Here is a 19,220-nt window from a genome sequence, read left to right as displayed (position 1 = left end):
AATAAAGTCAAAATAAAAATAAACAATCACATAAACAGCAATGAAGCGTTTGTCCAGAGCGTTGGGTGGGTGGTGGGGGGACTGTTATCACTGTTACACTCTCGTTAGCGGAAATGTGGAGGCTAAGGCTAATGTTATTAAAGTTATACTCTTCGGTGTGTGAATACAAAGTATAAGGGAGGAAAGTAGTGTCTATAGACAAGCTGAATTTGTACTAATGGCACATTTTATCCCGGCTCAATGTTACTCCGGTAACAATGAGCCGTTTTGCAAATACGGTCCCTTTAAACAGAGCAGATGACGTCAGATTTATAACTGCGCAGCGGCATACCGGAAGGAAGTGGGTGTTAGCTGACTGACGTTAGCAAGCTACAGTTATAAAGTCTGCTGCGGCTTCTATGGTAAATATACTTCTGTTTTATCTAAAGACAATTACAAACAGACCCAGACCGTTGTGTAGATACAGTTGTTTACAATTGTCTCCGTAGCAATATGTATATCTCTGCCATATCAATAACTTTAGTTGATGCTAACTAGCTAGCTAGCTCAAAAGCGGTGCTGGCTAAAATCAAATTACTATTTACTGGATTACAGGATGATTAAAGGTTCAGTGTTTGATCCTACAACGAGAGACTACGTCGTACACAGTCGTACACATGTAATAACGCTTTTTCTTGCGTTTTTTTAAAAGGATAGCGCATAGTAAAAGTCTGTTCCGATGTCTTTTAATTTCCATTGCCCTATTCCAGTTTAACATGACAAAACGTTGAATACTAAAGAAAAGGGAATTATCTTCGGAAGTCAGAGGTGGAAGAAGTACCTGAGTGTAGGAATACACAAAGTCCTGCATGCAAAGGGTTACTCAAGTAAAAGTACTAAACTATAAGCATTCAAATAAACATAAAGTACTAAAAGTAAAAGTACTCATTATGCATATTCGCCTAAATTCAGAATAATATATATTTTATGTTTTATAATTATTGATGCATTAATGTGTTTTTCAAAGCTGGTAAAGGTGCAGCTAGTTGTAATGACTTGTTATGCTGCAGGGTAGCTTCTGGATTTACTTTAAATGTTGATTATATTTCACATTAGTCATCCTCCATATCTGCAAAGTCATTAAATAAATATAGTGGAGTAAAAATACACAATTAACCTCTAAATTGTAGTGGGGTAGAAGTACAAAGTATCAACAAATTGAAATACTCTAGTAAATTACAAGTACCTCAAAATTATTTTATATATTTATTGTGTATTGTAAAAGTGTTGCTAAAGTTCTTAGCTGTCAAAGCTTTGTCCGAAGTACAGAGGCTCAAATAAAATACTTGGGTCACCACATTTATTCTAGTCATGTTGCAGATTCAAAGACTGAAATGGTGATGTATAATATATATACTTTTTCAGGTTGTCAACAAATCTCATAACAATACCATCAATGAATTGATCTGACTTACTCCGTGGCAAAAACGTGATATGGCTTATTCCCCAGGGCCTCAAAAAAAACTTGAAACATTTAAAGATGTATAAATGAGATGCAAAATGTTCCTTCATAACAATCGAGATTGACACATTTATTCTGAGTCAATATAATAACACTGTCCTGCAGCCATAAACGCTTGTGCCTATTTAAAATGTATCCCTATACTTGTGGCTAAGATATAGTAAAATCACATCTTTAGCAACGACAAATGGTTTGTCCTTTTTAATGGTTTAAAAGTCACCAAATATTAGGAGACGGACTAGTGCATTGGTGTATTTGGTAAAAACAAAACATGTCAGCCCATTCCTTAAAAAATAGCTACCTCACATTAACATAGACCTTTGTAGTAATCATATTACTACTACACTCTGTTCAGTTAACAAGCTAATCCAGCGACACACTAGATCCAGGTGTCACTCTGTGTTTGACCTTGTTCTGTCCCAGGAAGAGATGTCAGGAGAGAGTGCGGTGAGCACGGCAGTGCCGGCAGCTTCAAACCGGACTACATCCTTCAAAGGCTCCAGCCCGAGCTCGAAATATGTGAAGCTAAATGTGGGTGGAGCACTGTACTACACTACAATGCAGACACTAACCAAACAGGACACCATGCTCAAAGCCATGTTCAGCGGCAGGATGGAGGTCCTCACAGACAGCGAAGGTGAGCTTTTGGTGAAAATCATATTAGCACAGCTTATGTTAGCCTTGATCTATTACTAACTTATGTTTAATTGTTTCATATCCACAGGTTGGATCTTGATTGATCGCTGCGGGAAACATTTTGGAACAATCCTTAACTACCTTAGAGACGGGGCCGTGCCTCTCCCAGACAGCCGGCGGGAGACCGAGGAGCTGCTCGCTGAGGCCAAGTATTACCTCGTACAGGGCTTGGCTGATGAATGCACCGCGGCCTTGCAGGTACTTAATGATAAACGCATATTGTGTCCATTGTGATATCTTCAGAACTGTTATTAAATGAGCTCCACAGAACCATTAACAAGTCCTACATTTGTTTGTATATTCCTGAAATTCCTTAGCGCACTAACTGAAAGATAGTACGTTATGAAACAATTAGAAACGTATCTGCTTAAAAGGTTAAAAGAATGTAGTCTTATTTATTGCCTGGGGGGTTTCATGTCCTCTTTGCTACTCGGTTCCACCAGATGGCATCCTTCAATTTATAATATACTGTGTGCCAGCTTTGAGGTGGATCTTTTATAATGGAAAAATAAAATGTGATTCTTTTTTTCCTACAGAACAAAGAAAGTTATGAACCCCTTTGTAAAGTGCCTCTAATGACATCATCTAAGGAGGAGCAGAAGCTTATTGCAACCTCGAATAAGGTACGTTCTGTTTTCTAAATAATGTACTCGATTTCCAATTGAAAACATAGAGGGAATTTTTTCCCGCTTATTTAAACAAAAAAAAAACTTTGTTTCCACAGCCTACTGTCAAACTGCTGTATAACCGAAGCAACAACAAATATTCATATACCAGGTGAGTCCTCCTTCACTGATGTATGGAGCTAACATGTTAAAGAAAGAACGTCATTTACTAGGGATGTAACGATATACCGAATATCGCGGTAAATAAACGTGCCAATACCGTCGTGAGACTGACAAAATCTACCGCGATTTTTTTTTTTTATTATTCATTTAATTTTTTTTTTTTAACACTTTTTTTAACCAGGTGGTCCCATAGAGACCATCGATCTCTTTTTCAAGAGAGACCTTCCAACATGGCAGCAAGTAGGTTACAACATGAACATAAAACAACAGAACACAAAAGGACATCGTATTTACACACCTAGAGACATTGACAAGTACCAACAGTATGTTTATATCTCTGTCAATAAGCCTCACCTTCTTGGCAAAAACTGTATTGTTTTTGAAGTGGTGGAGAGACAATGCACAGTTTGACCCACTGCTGTCACCCATGGCCAAAGCATATCTCTCCGTCCCACTGAGGTGGCGTTAGACTTTTTCACTGTCCGTCATTTTGACAGACAGGATCGTAAAATGTCCGTCATAATCCCTTATTACCCATCCATCCATCCATCCATCTTCTCCCGCTTATCCGTGGTCGGGTCGCGGGGGTAGCAGTTCCAGCAGAGAGCCCCAAACTTTCTTTTCCCTGGTGACATCAACCAGCTCTGACTGGGGGATCCCAAGGTCGGGTCCATCTCACGCTCCATTGTTCCCTCACTCGAGAACAAGACCCCGAGATACTTGAACTCCTTCACTTGGGGTAAGGACTCATTCCCTACTTGGAGTGGACAGTCCATCGGTTTCCTGCTGAGAACCATGGCCTCAGATTTGGAGGTGCTGATCCTCATCCCAGCCGCTTCACACTCGGTTGCGAACCGATCCAGTGAGTGCTGAAGGTCGCAGACCGATGAAGCCATCAGAACCACATCATCTGCAAAAAGCAGTGGTGCAATCCTTACTCCACCGAACTGCAGACCCCCCCCCCCACGACTACGCCTCGAAATCCGATCCATGTATATTACAAACAGGATTGGTGACAAAGCGCAGCCCTGGCGGAGGCCAACCCTCACCGGAAATGGGTCCGACTTACTGCCGAGGACCCGGACACAGCTCTCGCTTTGGGAGGACAGAGATTGGATGGCCCTGAGTAGAGACCCCCTCACCCCATACTCCCGCAGCACCTCCCACAGTAACTCCCTGGGAACCCGGTCATACGCCTTCTCCAAGTCTACAAAACACATGTAGACCGGATAAGCGTACTCCCAGGCCCCCTCCAGGATCCTTGCGAGAGTAAAAAGCTGATCCGTCGTTCCACGACCAGGACGGAATCCGCATTGTTCCTCCTCAATCTGAGGTTCGACAATCGGCCTGACCCTCCTTTCGAGTACCTTGGAGTAAACTTTCCCGGGGAGGCTGAGTAGTGTGATGCCTCTGTAATTGGCACACACCCTCTGATCCCCCTTTTTGAAAAGGGGAACCACCACCCCGGTCTGCCACTCCTTCGGTACTGTTTCCGACTTCCACGCAACGTTGATGAGACGTGTCAACCATGACAGTCCCTCAACACCCAGAGCCTTCAGCATTTCCGGGCGGATCTCATCCACCCCCGGGGCTTTGCCACTGTGGAGTTGTTTAACGACCTCAGTGACCTCCCACCGGGAGATTGGTGTTGATCCCCCGTCATACTCCAGCTCTGCCTCTAACATAGAGGGCGGAGTTGTCGGGTTCAGGAGTTCCTCAAAGTGTTCCTTCCAACGCCCCAACACTCCATCAGTTGAGGTCAACAACGTCCCATCCTTACTGTACACAGCTTGGATGGTTCCCTGCTTCCCCCTCCTGAGGTGTCGGACAGTTTTCCAGAACAACTTTGGTGCCGCCCGAAAGTCCTTCTCCATGTCTTCTCCGAACTTCTCCCACACCCGCTGCTTTGCCTCGGCCACGGATGAGGCTGCTGCCCTTCGGGCCTGTCGGTACCTTGCAACTGCCTCGGGAGTCCCCCGGGATAACAAATCCCTGAAGGCCTCCTTCTTCAGTCGGACGGCTTCCCTGACCACCGGTGTCCACCAGGAGGTTCGAGGGTTACCGCCCCTTGAGGCACCTAGGACCTTGAGACCACAGCTCCCCGCCGCGGCTTCGGCAATAGAGGCTTTGAACACCGACCACTCTGGTTCAATGTCCCCAACCTCCACAGGAATGCCCGAAAAGCTCCGCCGGAGGTGTGAGTTGAAGGCCTCCTGAACTTGGGCCTCCTCCAGACGTTCCCAGTTCACCCGAACTACACGTTTGGGCTTACCAGGTCTATCCAGAGGCTTCCCCCGCCACTCGACCCAACTCACCACCAGATGGTGATCAGTTGACAACTCCGCCCCTCTCTTTACCCGAGTGTCCAAAACATACGGCCTCAGGTCCGATGATACGATAACGAAATCGATCATGGACCTTCTGCCTAGGGTGCTCTGGTACCACGTACACTCATGAGCATCCTTATGTTCGAACATGGTGTTTGTTATGGCCAATCCATGACTAGCACAGAAGTCCAGTAACAAACCACCACTCCGGTTCAGATCAGGGGGGCCGTTCCTCCCAATCAAGTGTCTCCATCATTGCCCACATGTGTGTTGAAGTCTCCCAGCAAGACTAAGGAGTCCCCTTCAGGAGCCCCATACAGGACTCTTTCCAGGGTCTCCAAGAAGGCCGAATACTCTGAACTGCTGTTGGGTGCATAAGCACACACAACAGTCAGAGTTTTCCCCCCCATAACCCGCAGGCGTAGGGAGGCGACCCTCTCGTCCACTGGGGTAAACTCCAACAACGAAGCACCTAACCGGGGACTTGTGAGTATCCCCACACCCGCCCGGCGCCTCACACCTTGAGCAACTCCGGAGAAGAATAGAGTCCAACCCCTATCTAGAAGTAAGGTTCCAGAGCCGACGCTGTGCGTAGAGGTGAGCCCAACCAGATCCAACTGGTACCGCTCCACCTCCCGCACAAGCTCCGGCTCCTTCCCCCCCAGAGAGGTGACGTTCCACGTCCCCAAAGCCAGCTTCTGCCGCCCGGGTCTGGTCCGTCGAGACCCTCCGCTTTCACTGCCACCCTTCTGGCAGCGCACCCGACCCCATCGATGTTTCCCGTAGGTGGTGGGCCCGCGGGACGGAGAAGCGGAGGTGTTGCCCACGTTGCCTTTTCGGGCTGGGCCCGGCCGGGCTCCGTGGCAAGCCCGGCCACCAGACGCTCGCCGACGAGTCCTCCTTCTGGGCCTGGCTCCAGAAGGGGACCCCGGGCTTCCTCCGGGCCGGGTATCCTCACTTCCTGTGTCGTCTTTCATGAGGTCTTTTGAACCAATCTTAGTCTGGCCCCTTGCCTGAGACCAATTTGCCATGGGAGACCCTACCAGGAACACAAGGATCCAGACAACACAGCCCCCAGGTTCATCAGGGCACACAAACCTCTCTACCACGGTAAGGTGCTGGTTCTTCAGAGAGGCTGTTTTACCCGTCGGGTCTAAACAGTTCACAAGAGAGCACGCTCGTGAACTGTCAACGGGGGGGCGGTGTTATGCCGTGTGTGCATGCACCTCGCGGGAGCGCACACAGCGTAAAGCAACACCTAAACTAAAGCAACACGGCATAACACCAGAGCCTCGCTGCGGGGAAACGTTGGCGCTGTTCCGAGTTTGTTCTAATCTGTCAAAATGACAGACTGCTTTCAGATTTTTCCGTCATTGATAAATAAAATATTCGGTTAACGCGACCACTGCTGTCCCAGCAACATCAGTACCAAGCGAGAGAGTTTTTTCCAGAGCAGGGGATATTGTAAATGCCCAAACATCCCAGCTTATAAATACCTGGAAATGTGGACATTCTCATATTCCTAAAAACCTATCTGATGATGCTGAGTGAGTGACTAGTGAGTTTGAGTTGAGTTACTTGAAAAACTAAAGTGAAACTTGATTTATTTTATTGTAGGGTCTGATTATTAAATGTCCTTGTTTATTTGTGAGATGCAGTGGCACAAAGAAAATGCCTACTTTGTTTGGTAGTAGGCTACTATAGGAACAAAAACACTGTTCTGTTCTTGTTCCAGTCTGTTACTGTCACTTTGTTTTTGACACTTTAAAATACTGCTATCCTACTAAAATGCTGTACAAATCAGATGTATTATGTACGGTGGCCTTGAAGTGCAAGACACTACAGCATTTCACAAAACGCCACAGCATTTCACATTGGACGGAAAGGGTATTCCTTTAGTGATGTTTGTGATTGGACAGAGCCAGCCAGAGAAGCACTGCTGTGATTGGTTGTTTTTGCTGCCAGTCAAGAAATGACGCTTCGTGATTGGTCAACACCCGACAGCAAAATATGTCCTAACACATCAGCCGTTAGCACACACTCAGAGCTCACAGCTCCTCATCTGTTCAGAAACTGGACACAAGTTAAACATGTACAAACCACAGACTGTCTGTGTCATGGCGAATACAGTCACTGCTTTATTTATGGCTATATGACGTTGTTGTGAGTGTGGACGGAGCAGCTACAGGTTAGTTTAGCCTGATGGATCCGATTCCATTCAGAAAACACGCATTTTAAAAGCTTTTCGCCTGCCGTCTTGTCTGCAGACTTGTCAAAGCGTTAATTCATGGTTTTTACTAAACGTTATCAGTATGTAGTTACTTCGGCATCACTTTGAAACGTGTATTACAATTAAATCACGGTAAAATATGTTCATTTAGTTGTAGTTGGTATCTCCCATTGGATTTACATGGAGATACGCCCCGCTCCCTCTCCAGTGCCTCTTGTTTGAATGACAGGAGCAAACACAGCTGACAGCCGCGGTGAAACTCGAGCGATTAGAGCGATGCGAATATTGGGTGGTCTACCATAGTATTTACATGGAGATAAGCCCCATAAAAACCATGAATTAATAAAGCATTAATTCTGTGTTTACTCCTGTCATTCAAAAAAGATGCTGGAGAGGGGGCGGGCCGTATCTCCATGTAAATCGGAATCGGATCCATCAGGCTAAACTAACCTGTAGCTGCTCCGTCCACGCTCACAACAACGTCATACAGACATAAATAAAGCAGCGACTGTATTCACCATGACATAGACAGTCTGTGTTTTGTATATGTTGAACTTTTGTCCAGTTTCTGAACAGATATGAGGAGCTGTGAGCTCTGAGTGTGTGCTAACAGCTAACGGCTGATGTGTTGGGCCAATCACGAAGCGTAATTTCTTGACTGGCAGCAAAAACAACCAATCACAGCAGTGCTTCTCTGGCTGGCTCTGTCCAATCACAAACAAGAAGTGTTCTCCCTAAGGAATACCCTTTCCGTCCAATGTGAAATGCTGTGGCGTTTTGTGAAATGCTGTAGTGTTTTCTGAAATGCTGCGGCGTTTTGTGAAATGCTGTGGTGTCTTGCACTTCAGGGCCACCGTAATTATGTAATAAAGAAACATTTTCCGAGTAAAAAAAAAATGTATATTGGAAAAAAAAAAAAAAATCTTTATTATTCAATATCGCGATAAATACCGTACCGTGGACTTGTTATCGCGATATTATGGTACCGTGAGTTTTTGGTATCGTTACATCCCTATCATTTACCGAATTCCTATAAGTTGTCTAAACAATTAACCCTATTGTATTTCCTTTCTGTTCCTCCAGCAATTCTGATGACAACATGCTGAAAAATATTGAGCTGTTTGACAAGCTGTCTCTGCGGTTCAACGGCCGGGTGCTCTTCATCAAAGATGTGATTGGGGATGAGATCTGTTGTTGGTCCTTTTATGGTCAGGGGCGTAAGATCGCTGAAGTGTGCTGTACCTCCATTGTTTATGCCACAGAAAAAAAGCAGACAAAGGTAAAAATAAATATATAGATTCTATGTACTGTATATGCATGTTGTAGGCTCTCCTTAGAGTTTGCTGCACTTTTGTCATGCATACTACAGTTTGTTATCTCACTAATCTCTGGTGTACCACTCTCCTTCAGGTGGAGTTCCCTGAAGCACGAATCTATGAGGAGACCCTCAACATCCTCCTGTATGAGTCCCATGATGGGAGGGGTCCAGACAATGCCCTGCTGGAGGCCACAGGGGGCGCTGCAGGGCGATCTCATCATCTGGATGAGGACGATGAGCGAGATCGAATCGAGCGAGTTCGTAGGATTCATATCAAACGACCGGACGACCGCACACACCACCACCAGTGACCTTCCTCCTTCCACCCGTCAGCCGTGTCTCTGACTTGGACAGCCTTTGCACCACGCTTGTGCCTTACATCACCCAGCGCCCTTTCTGTATCACTTCCACTCTTCTCTTATTTTAGCAGCTTTTACTCCAGGAGACTCCTTTGAGATGCGTGTTATACAACCATGTGTGCTGATGAAATGATTTTGTATTTGTTTGTGTGTCATCTTCATTGTCTGACCGGCTGTATGAAGTGTTTTGTTCTCTGTTCGTTAGTCATGATAACTTTTCTCACGGTTTTATTTGAGTTTGCAGAACCCATTACACATGGGTATTTGCATCAGGTATCCAGTTTTAAATGATAGTGGAAACAAGAGATATTGTTTGTATACATCTGTTATTGGAGGTCTTCACCACATTAGATCCAAAAGAACAAGAATGATATTATGTAAGCAACTAAAGATAAATGTACTTGTACCATGGTTCTGACGGGTCCACTGTAAGATCACCAGTGGATTTACCCGGTGGTGTTCACATTGTAGCCACATGGTGGCAATATTTTACTCTTGAAAACTTCTAAAAATGTTACCAAGGCTAGTATGTAGCCTGCAGATAATGGCGATTACATTTTAAAATTGTAATGTTTTGATAAATGTAAGATATCACAGGTGGATGCAACATTTCACTGTATTGCTTCTGTCACATTTAGTATTAACATGTATGCATCTTCCCTTCACTCCACTAGATGATGATTATGTTCAGTGGAGGAACCTGAGCTGTGACCTTAGGTGTTAAATGTACTGGGGTGAATGATGGATGCTGAGGTTGAGGTGAATGCCTGTAATCGGAGATCTCCCTGGCAGGAAGGGAATCCTGTCTACACGCTTTTAACAGGGAGCGAAATTAGACCTGTCCTTCATCGCCGCATTCATCAGAGAATGCACTGTTTCCACACAATCAGTTTTAGTTTAAATATATCTAGCCATCACAGAACTCGTAGGTCTGTTGTACAGAAGTGAACATATATGTATGTTTTATATTTATACATACTTTATCACAAATAAATTTCTACAAACATTTATTTGTTGTTTCTACTTTGCGAGCATACAAAATGATCATACAAATGGCTTCATTTTGAGGGTCAAAATTGCAAAAAGCAGTATATGAATCGCTATTTTGCATTCAAATAGTTTTGTAGATTGAAATGTTTGATTTGCTTTTAACTGCAATGATCAAAAGAGCAGACAAGCCCTGTCTTTACAGAGAATGATGTTACACTTTAACATTGGAAGAATGAGATTGTAGTGGAAAAATGCATGTGTCCTTTACTTATGTGACAGATGAGAAACAAAGCTGTACAACAAAGCAAGTTCTTCCTTGGTTTCTTTAGTGCTTCTGGCCAGGTGTGTTTTCTGTAGACATGTTGATCTCCCCTCAGGGGTCTCCTGATGAAATATGCAGGGGCTTCTTGTGTGTCGCCTCAACCCCACACATGCTACCGTGTCCTAGCCCGAGTGGCAACCTGCAGTGAAAAAAACACTTTATATTACATTTCATACTTTAGTGTGTAGCTTAATCTGAGAGCAGAGCATCATATAACACACGGTGCACTCTTCATCATCATATAACACACGGTGCACTCTTCATCATCATATAACACACGGTGCACTCTTCATCATCATATAACACAAGGTGCACTCTTCATCATCAGCACTGGTCTCACCACCATGAGGTGTCCGTTCTTAGCCTTGAACACCATGGGTTCCTGTCCGAGGCTGAAGTCCACCGCACTCTCTTTCCCTGCCTGGATTTCAATCTTGATGCTGAACATCGATACACAAATTATTTTAGATTGAAGCACATCTCAAATCCAACCTCTTTGAATACTTCTTAATGCAAAACACTAAGGGCATAACCATTTGTTTGCACATTTAAACATACATTCAGACAACGTGTACTACAGAAAACATTTGTCTTGGTGTAGGTGATCAAGTCAGGAAGTTTCAAAGTGAGTATATTTGTTAAAAGTCACCCATTGCTCTGACATTTTTAAATTAATATTATCTTTAAAGGCCGTTCTCTCCAAATGCATTTTTTTAAATCTCATTCTGAGCCAATAAGCTACACTAAAGTAGACATGACATACAACAACCTTTTCCATGTAATTTATTTCTCTATTACAAAGCATTTACCGAAAAAAATGTTTGTATGTCATTAGTCAGATTTATAAAACATCTATGAACATTTTATACAAAATTCTTCCTCAAACATTGTAAAAATGTGTCTTTTTAAAAGGCTGTTGGCAGCATTATTAATATTTGTGGAATGACAAAGAGATATCCAAAATCCACCCTGTCGAAACGTTTGTCTCTAATGAGTTATGAAATGAAACAATACTTAAACCTGGCGTTATGCAGTGTTTGGATTTCTGTTCAATAAAATAATGCAAATAAGCATATATTCAAGACATCCCTTTTTACAAAGAATATTATCTGTTTGTAAGCAATTGATTTTATAAGATGTTTTTTTATGTGTTATAACTTTAACCCCCCTCTCAGCAGTGTCTCCGCACAGACTCACCTGCCCTGAACCACTTTGACTGAATTCTGTTTGTTAGCAATGAAACAGAGTTTGGTCAAAAACTCAAACAAATGGTCGCACTGCATCAGAAGGTCCCCCTGAAACAATTACACAAGTGTACTCTGTTAGATACATTGAACAAACACATACTTCACATAACCAGTGATCTGTAAGTGAATATTGCTAATGCTCCAGTGATGGCTGTCAGACTCCACCTTATGTGATCATTTCCAGTCATACCATAATAAAGCTTTCAGTCGAAGTGAAAAACAGGGACATTCTGATGAATATCTCCTGCATGCATACCTTCTGTTTCGGGTCCTCACATGTGATGTGCAGCACAATGATGGCGTCTGTCAAGTTACTGACCGAAATACCTGAAAAACAGTCAAATAAAGACACGTATATTTGACACGTATATTTCCCTAAAGGCGAAACATATATTATTTCATTGTCCTCACCTTTGAGAGAGGTGTACAGCACTCTCTGTTTGATCTTGGCCTCCTCTATCACGTAGGCAGCCGTCTGTGTGAGGACGAGCTGTCGCGGCCTTGGTTTGAAACCATTCCTGTCATATTTAATCACCGGGACACCGTACTACAGAAACACAGAACATCACAGTTAGTTACGTTTCATGTGAGACGGTTTCTTCTGGGTGTATAAGGATGTGTATCACCTTAATGTGCTCGTTGCGAATCGTCTGCAGAACCCTCATGTGTATCTCTTGTTCACCTGGAGGTCATACATTTAGTTAAATTGATGAATAAAAAGTGAAATGTGCGAATGTGGCACTACTTACTGATTCTGGTGTCCACAAAAGGCTGAGCGATACTCTGTGGATAGCTCTCCTTTTTCCCCTTGAAGATGGAGCTGGTGAGAAGCTTCAGTTGGAACTAAAAGAAACATATAAGGTTTTAACTTCAAGATAATATGACGTGTTTTATAATGTATTTACATGTGTGTTACCTGAGCTTTCTTCTGGGGTGTGATTCCTCGCACATACTTCCGCACCATTAGACGGTAGTGAAGCATACGCAGTATCTCAGATGTCTGACAAAAACAAAACAAAAGAGCACAAAGTTAAAATAGAAGCTAATCTGGTTCACAATGAAGTAAGTTCATCGTGTTACCTCTGCCAGGACTGCTGGTGGAGTTTGCCAGGTGGTTTTATCCAGGACCGTCTTTGGCAGGTTGCCTTTGAGCCGGTTTAAGTAATTTTGTCTCACAAAGGCCAGGTACTCCGAGTTATCCGTGTTTTTTAACTGCCCCCTGGTTATGTAACCTTTGATGAATCTAAAAATGATTGAAAATGCTGTTATAATGAATGTGACAGAAAGCCTGAGGAGTCGTGTCATGACTTACTTCTTGATGACTTTCACAGCCCAGGCTCTCTTATCTCGCTCCTTCCTAGCCTGCACTCCTCTCCAGCAGGTTTCAATCTTGGTGGCTAAGGATATACACATTTGTATTTGTATAGTGTGTAATTTCCCTTTATTTATATAGTAATAGCATGCACTGTGGAGTTTACCTGCTTCTTTCTGTTTTTTAAATTCTCCCTTTGCTTTGTATCCTTTGTATTTGGCCTGGAGCCTCGTTGCTGCAAATTCAAAGAACAATAATTAAATTAGTCATTTCTTGACATTTGTTTTCGACTAGAAGTGACTGGAAATTAAATACATTATATTTGCACCTACCCAGTTCATGTTTACATCTCTCATAAGCATCCTCTGTGGCATAAAGTGTCCTCGGATGGCGGATGAATATTTTGGTACTATAACAAAGGAACACGTGAATGTTTTCATTACTTCGTATGTATGTTTTTGTTCTGTTGTAATTAGGAAGTGCTCTCCTCACCGTCCCATCTTGTACTCATTTGGCATGTAGCCGAGATGTTGAACCAGCACTTCCACTCCATCAGCAGGCACTCCTCTCCAGTGAGGCCAGGTGGCTGGGCACAGGGGTTTATATCTGCAAGATGCACCAAACAACCCTCTCAGTAAGTTATAACTGCACTGGAAAGAAACTACTCAACCTGAGGGTTTCCATTTAAAGTACAAGGTCAAAGCTCGGTGGTCCTTCATACCGCTTTAAGAAGACTTCATATTTGCGTCTGTACGCAAAACCAGCTCTTCTGACCCTGAGGTGCTCCATCAAGCCCAGGTACTTCACCTGGTGCCTGATCAGCACTTCGTCAAATTGACCTGCATGAGAGAGGAGAGGCTCAGATTTAAACATCTCCATCCTGTTCACAAAATGGCTTCATGTGCTTTCTATTAACTCCAAGTACCCGGCTGCTTGGACTCGTTGGATTTCAGACAGCGTATGTACCAGGCCTCTTTAGCCATGAGGATCTCTGTCAGCTTCAGCAGGCTGCTCTTAAACTGGGTCGCCACCTTCAGACACAGCAAGAGGGTCGTTATCCCCAACACTTCATCTGTCACGTGCATATGGCTTAATGAGGACACAGTCAGGCTGAAAGAACGACCTGCCTTTGTGTCAGTGGGCACTCTATCCCGACCACTTACTGATGTGTTTCTCCTCAACTTTAATCTACATTGCATGTTTTTTGTCTTTAAATCAAATTTAAATGTGTATTATCCTATAAACTGTTATTGGGCTACATTCCTCTCACATTATTTGTAAATGATATGGAACTTGGATAGTTATTTGATCTCCTTGTTGTTGTTTTACAAGTCATTCTTTTCTAAATGCATTTTGTAGGTCAACAAATATGTTTGGTACATGCAATTTTTTTAAAGAATCTCCTTTTCCACTTTAGATAATGCCATGAAAAGGAACGTTTATATATGGCTTGAAACTCTGAGCCACAGCATAGTACTGATGATAATATATAACATCATCTTCATCATTAATACAGATGAAGGATGTGGAGAGCACTTACTGTTTCAGGTCTTCGTCTGCTGTCTGGATCCGCTGAGGAGAAGCACTCTTTGACTATGGCATTTTTAGACTGACCAATCAGCTGCAAGAAGACAGGAGAACACACACAGATTATAACACACCAATTCACCATTATGTGTGACACTTAAACATTGTTTGTAAACCTTTAGTGTTATTTTATAGCAGTAACTCCAGTTGAATAGACTTTTTCACATTTGTCAAACACATAATAATAATAATAATAATAATAATTTCAATTTATATAGCGCCTTTCACGAAACCCAAGGACGCTTTACAATGGGAAGTAACATGTGTAGTTAATATCAATATGAATTGCTGCATTGCATTAATAGTGTTACGGTTTGGAGTCATATAAGTGGCATAAAGAATGGAAATATAAAAAGCTGTAAGTAAACAATAAGCAGCTTTTTAATGTTCTTTAACACATGTATTGTTTTACGTATGTGGAGCCATCATAAAAGTAACCTATGCCCTTGGTCTATGAATATTAAACAATAAATAAATAAGCGTTCTATCAACAGAAAAAGACACTGTAGACCAAGTATTGAAACCTTAGGTCTAAATAACTGATAACAATCAATATACTAATTAAAAGAGTTTCCATTGAGCCACTCTTTACTTCACATTATAAAACATAACATGTGGAGACTCACATCCTTTATGTTCCTATACAATAGGTCATTGTTTTTGTCCAAGAATCCTATAATGTCACCGAAGAAGAGGAATAAAAGGCTGTTAGTCCGTTAAAAATCAATAAAAGTTGTAGATGTTTGAGTAACAGGGCCTGACACTGATGTTTCCTTTACCCACAACGCAGTAGGTGACCTCCCCGGCATAATGCAAGAGACGGAAATCTCCCCTCTCCAGAGTCTTACGTGTCATTTTGTCCGCCAGTTTGTGCCTGCAGTCAAAGAGGTGGGGAGAGACAGAGGGATGAAGAGCAGAGGCTATACAGACCGTCCTAATCCTCCGTCTCTATCGGCTCACTGTCGGCTCACGAGGGACCAGTCAGCACACATTTGATGAAACACTTCAGCGGTGAGGACAAGCTTTGAATTACACATTTAGATGGAGTTCATACTTAATTAAAAGTGCATCTCAAAAGCACTGATCACGTGAACCTCCATATGTGGCAAATCTATTTCTACGATGTGTCTGCCACTACGTTTTTTGTAATGTCAGTTTTTTACATTAATTATTTGTCCCTCTCTGTTTGTTGTTTAATCTGCTTTTTGTTTACTGCCTGTTAGTGTACAGTTTTATTATTGTTACTATTATTATTATTTATTGTATCTTTTGTAACTGGCAGAATAATGTCCTTCTACAGCAGGGGTGCCCAACCAGTCGATGATATAGGATAAGATAAGACTGTAGAATCTACAGTCTTATCTTATCCTATATCATTTGAGGATTGTGTGATATTTTAAGATGAGCTTTTTTAATTACGTGACAAAGTGAGGGTGATTTCCCATCTTTTCTTCCAGTCTTTCCAGGAAGGTGAGATCTGAGGCGTCTCCTGGCCTGAGACACTCCTCGTCCTGGAGGATTATCATCAACACATGGAAACAAGTCAGCTTCAGTGCTTCCCTTTCAACGAACTGTTCTATTACCGTAAATACACACCAGTATTGTTATTATCCCTCTGGATTTATCCTCAACCAGGTCACAGATGATCTTATTGTTGAAGAATTGAACTGGTTCCCACTAGAGGACAAATCAGTCAGTGTTAACATACTCAATCATTCATTATTCAACACTGCTTTTGATTCAGCTTTACCTCAATATCTTCTGCTTCATATTCTTCCTGCTCAGCTTTCAGCGTCAGTTGAATGAAAAGCTGCTGCAGCTTCTCGTTGCAGTAGTTTATACAGAACTGCTCAAAACTGAGGGCCATGACACAAGAGGATTATGGATCAATTTGTAAGCTATAAAAACCTTCATCAGGATATCCAACGTAATCAAATCAGTGCCACAAAGGGAATTTCTGCTTACCTGTTTACATAGAAAACCTCAAACCCATATATGTCCAAAAGCCCTATTACAGTCTTCCTCGAGTTGTCCTGGGAATAAAAGTCAGTATATACATATATATATATATATGTACTCATCCTCGGTGTATTGGAAGTGTCACACACACCACTCTCCTCACCTTGTTCTCCATGGACTCGTTGATCTTGTTCACCAGCCAGGTGAAGGTCTGCCCGTAGATGGCTTTGGCCAGGGCATCTCTAGCATAGATGGCATGATCAGTTGTGAATGGGCTGAGGACCTTCGCAGTGAGACAAAGTCATAGCTACATTTCAACCACTACAGAGGAGGTTAAAGTAGAAACAAACATTATCATAAATGTAAGTCAAGGACATTTTAACATGCGTGCACCTGCTCATTTTTGGCTTCAATCTTCCTGTATGTGAGTCCCTCTTGGAGACTGTGAGCATCGACTCCTAGCAGCTGCAGGGACATTAAGTCAGTTTATCCTTTGACTTTTTTAATCATCCCTGGATATCCAAATTCTTTCCATTATCATTGTCTTACATTTGAAACCCAGCGCAGCTCTGCGTTGTTGTTGTTCAGCAGGGCATGGCCTTTACTGTCCGAGTCAAACTGCACATTCCCCAAGTGGAGAACGCTAGCAACGGTCCCAAACAAGTGCTGCAAAGAAGGAACATGTTGTAAGGCAAAGTAAAACAAGAAGGGAATAATGAGTGATTTAGATCCGCATGTAACTTACATTAGTGTTAATCTCATCGATGTTGATGATTTGTAGTGCATTCTTCACTGTTTTCCAGTCATTTCTGTCATTAATGGATGACACAATGGCACACTCTCCCTGTGAGAAACAGCAATAATAGCAACACATTGTCAAAGTTTACTCAGGTTGTTTGAATCTTTTCTTTATTAAAACTCTGAGTCATACATACTTGGGTTAGATAGTTGTAATGCTGGCAGTCTCTCTCCAGGCCCATCTGGTGCAGCAGGTCGTCCTCCCCTCCCTCCACCAGCTGGTAGAAGATGTGGAAGTTTCTCTCCCCGTGATTCTGATGCACCACCCTCGACTTCTCCAGCAGGTAGTTCAGGATATGTCCTCCGACAGCATCCCCCTATGGGCATCAGGATCCTAAAGACAGCAGCTCTACAACTTGCAGAAAAAACATAGCCTATGGTCCAGTGGACAGATTTTAAAAAATCCTCTTAGGATAAATTGAGAGAGAATATTAACGTTCTCCTTATTTTTAAATGAACAATCATAGTTCTTAAGTTTGCCCTTCATTCCTTTTAAGTCTGTAAGTGTATTTTTATACTCATTTTATAATTATACTGAGCTTTCAAAGGAAACATTATATGTTGATTATAATGTATTCTCGAAAGCCCCTTCTGTCAATCTGTCCCTTGAATCTTACCTGGCTGTCAAAACTGAATGTCCATATACTTCCCAAACCGACTTGAGTTATCATTTTTCAGTGTTTTGGCATTGCCGAAAGCCTGTCAGGAAACACCATAGCACAGGGAATAATTAATGTTAGCATGGCCCTGCTGTTTGGTATGTCATTACAAGGATATAACGTAAGTAACCATCACACCTCGAGGGACAGGGTTGGACATGAGCATTTTGGTCCCTGACAGTGTTGAGCAGAGTGGTGCGCGACAGCTGACAGCGTAATACTGCAGGATCTTTTTAGAGGCCTCCGTCTTCCCGGCTCCACTCTCTCCAGAGATGAGGATGAAGTGATTGTTAAACTCTGTCAGCATGGTTTGGTAGGCGCTGTCTGCCAAGGCGTAGCTGTGGGGATGCAAGGCAGTCAAAATCTTCCACAGAGAACCTATTAACAATTGAACCATGAACACATATTTCTAGTTTTTACACATACTCACATGTGTGGTGGAAGCTCAAAAAAGTTCACTACCCATGTAGATTTCCATCGTTTCTTATTGTAGATGTCCAGCTCTTTGTAGGGATTCACAGACACTAGCAATGTGCCAATGTAGGTCTGAAATAGGTTAAGACATTGATAATTGTAAAGATATACAAGCTGTTAACCCTCCTGTCATGTTCTCCCCCCATTACTTAGGTGTTACCCGTCAAATGCATCAGTTCTGTTTTACTGCCCTGACATTAACACAAAAAAAACATTAAGCAACATTATCGGAAAATGTATTGTAAAATTAAGATATTGTCCATTTGTTGGTGTGCACTATCTGATGGATTAACATAATCTAAGGTTACCCATTCATCTCCTATGGTGGTCATTGTTGACCCGTCACACCATAGGTGTAACAAAGTGACTAAACCACTACAATTCAGTGAAAGTACCTAAATCGGTAAGATTTGACCCGAACATGGCAGGAAGGTGGAAAAGTCAAACGACTCACATAGATGAGATCTTTGCTGAAGCGTTTCTTGAGGTTACTGAGGAAGGCGGTCTCTGTGGTTTCATCCAGGAGGACAAAATCCTGGATCCCAACCCGGTCCCTGGCGGTCAGGGCGCCCTCCATGTCCAGCTGACCCTGTGCAACAAGTGGTATCAACCATTAGGCAGCCAAGTGCACAATTTAAGAGCAGTGGAAATGT

At 42.7% G+C, this 19,220-nt stretch overlaps 2 protein-coding genes across 2 annotated transcripts; one reads left to right on the top strand and one right to left on the bottom strand.

Annotated features, from left to right (window-relative positions):
• The first annotated feature begins 316 nt into the window (after window positions 1-316).
• kctd10 (potassium channel tetramerization domain containing 10) lies at window positions 317-10,229 on the top strand. The gene is made up of 7 exons (XM_034091005.1): window positions 317-401; window positions 1,925-2,138; window positions 2,226-2,395; window positions 2,734-2,820; window positions 2,922-2,974; window positions 8,626-8,821; window positions 8,953-10,229. The coding sequence occupies exons 1-7, from the start codon at window positions 399-401 to the stop codon at window positions 9,169-9,171; spliced, it is 942 nt and encodes a 313-aa protein (XP_033946896.1). The 5' UTR covers window positions 317-398; the 3' UTR covers window positions 9,172-10,229.
• On the bottom strand, window positions 10,210-19,150 carry myo1ha (myosin IHa). The gene is given in 31 exon segments (XM_034091003.1): window positions 10,210-10,670; window positions 10,872-10,971; window positions 11,729-11,826; window positions 12,035-12,105; window positions 12,190-12,325; window positions 12,405-12,460; window positions 12,528-12,621; window positions 12,695-12,778; window positions 12,859-13,021; window positions 13,091-13,175; window positions 13,257-13,325; window positions 13,423-13,499; window positions 13,583-13,696; window positions 13,812-13,929; window positions 14,016-14,121; window positions 14,631-14,711; window positions 15,304-15,350; window positions 15,457-15,551; window positions 16,097-16,188; window positions 16,274-16,354; window positions 16,428-16,533; window positions 16,643-16,710; window positions 16,800-16,919; window positions 17,030-17,101; window positions 17,186-17,302; window positions 17,382-17,480; window positions 17,572-17,753; window positions 18,055-18,133; window positions 18,224-18,431; window positions 18,524-18,639; window positions 19,022-19,150. Coding segments are annotated over 31 exon segments (3,084 nt in total). The 5' UTR covers window positions 19,145-19,150; the 3' UTR covers window positions 10,210-10,643.
• Between the last annotated feature and the right edge of the window lie 70 nt (window positions 19,151-19,220).

Source organism: Pseudochaenichthys georgianus, chromosome 9, assembly GCF_902827115.2.
Source record: "Pseudochaenichthys georgianus chromosome 9, fPseGeo1.2, whole genome shotgun sequence".
In the NCBI taxonomy this organism is placed as follows: domain Eukaryota; kingdom Metazoa; phylum Chordata; class Actinopteri; order Perciformes; family Channichthyidae; genus Pseudochaenichthys; species Pseudochaenichthys georgianus.
The sequence above is the reverse complement of the archived record's forward strand: the minus strand, read 5'-3'. Positions and strand labels throughout refer to the sequence as shown.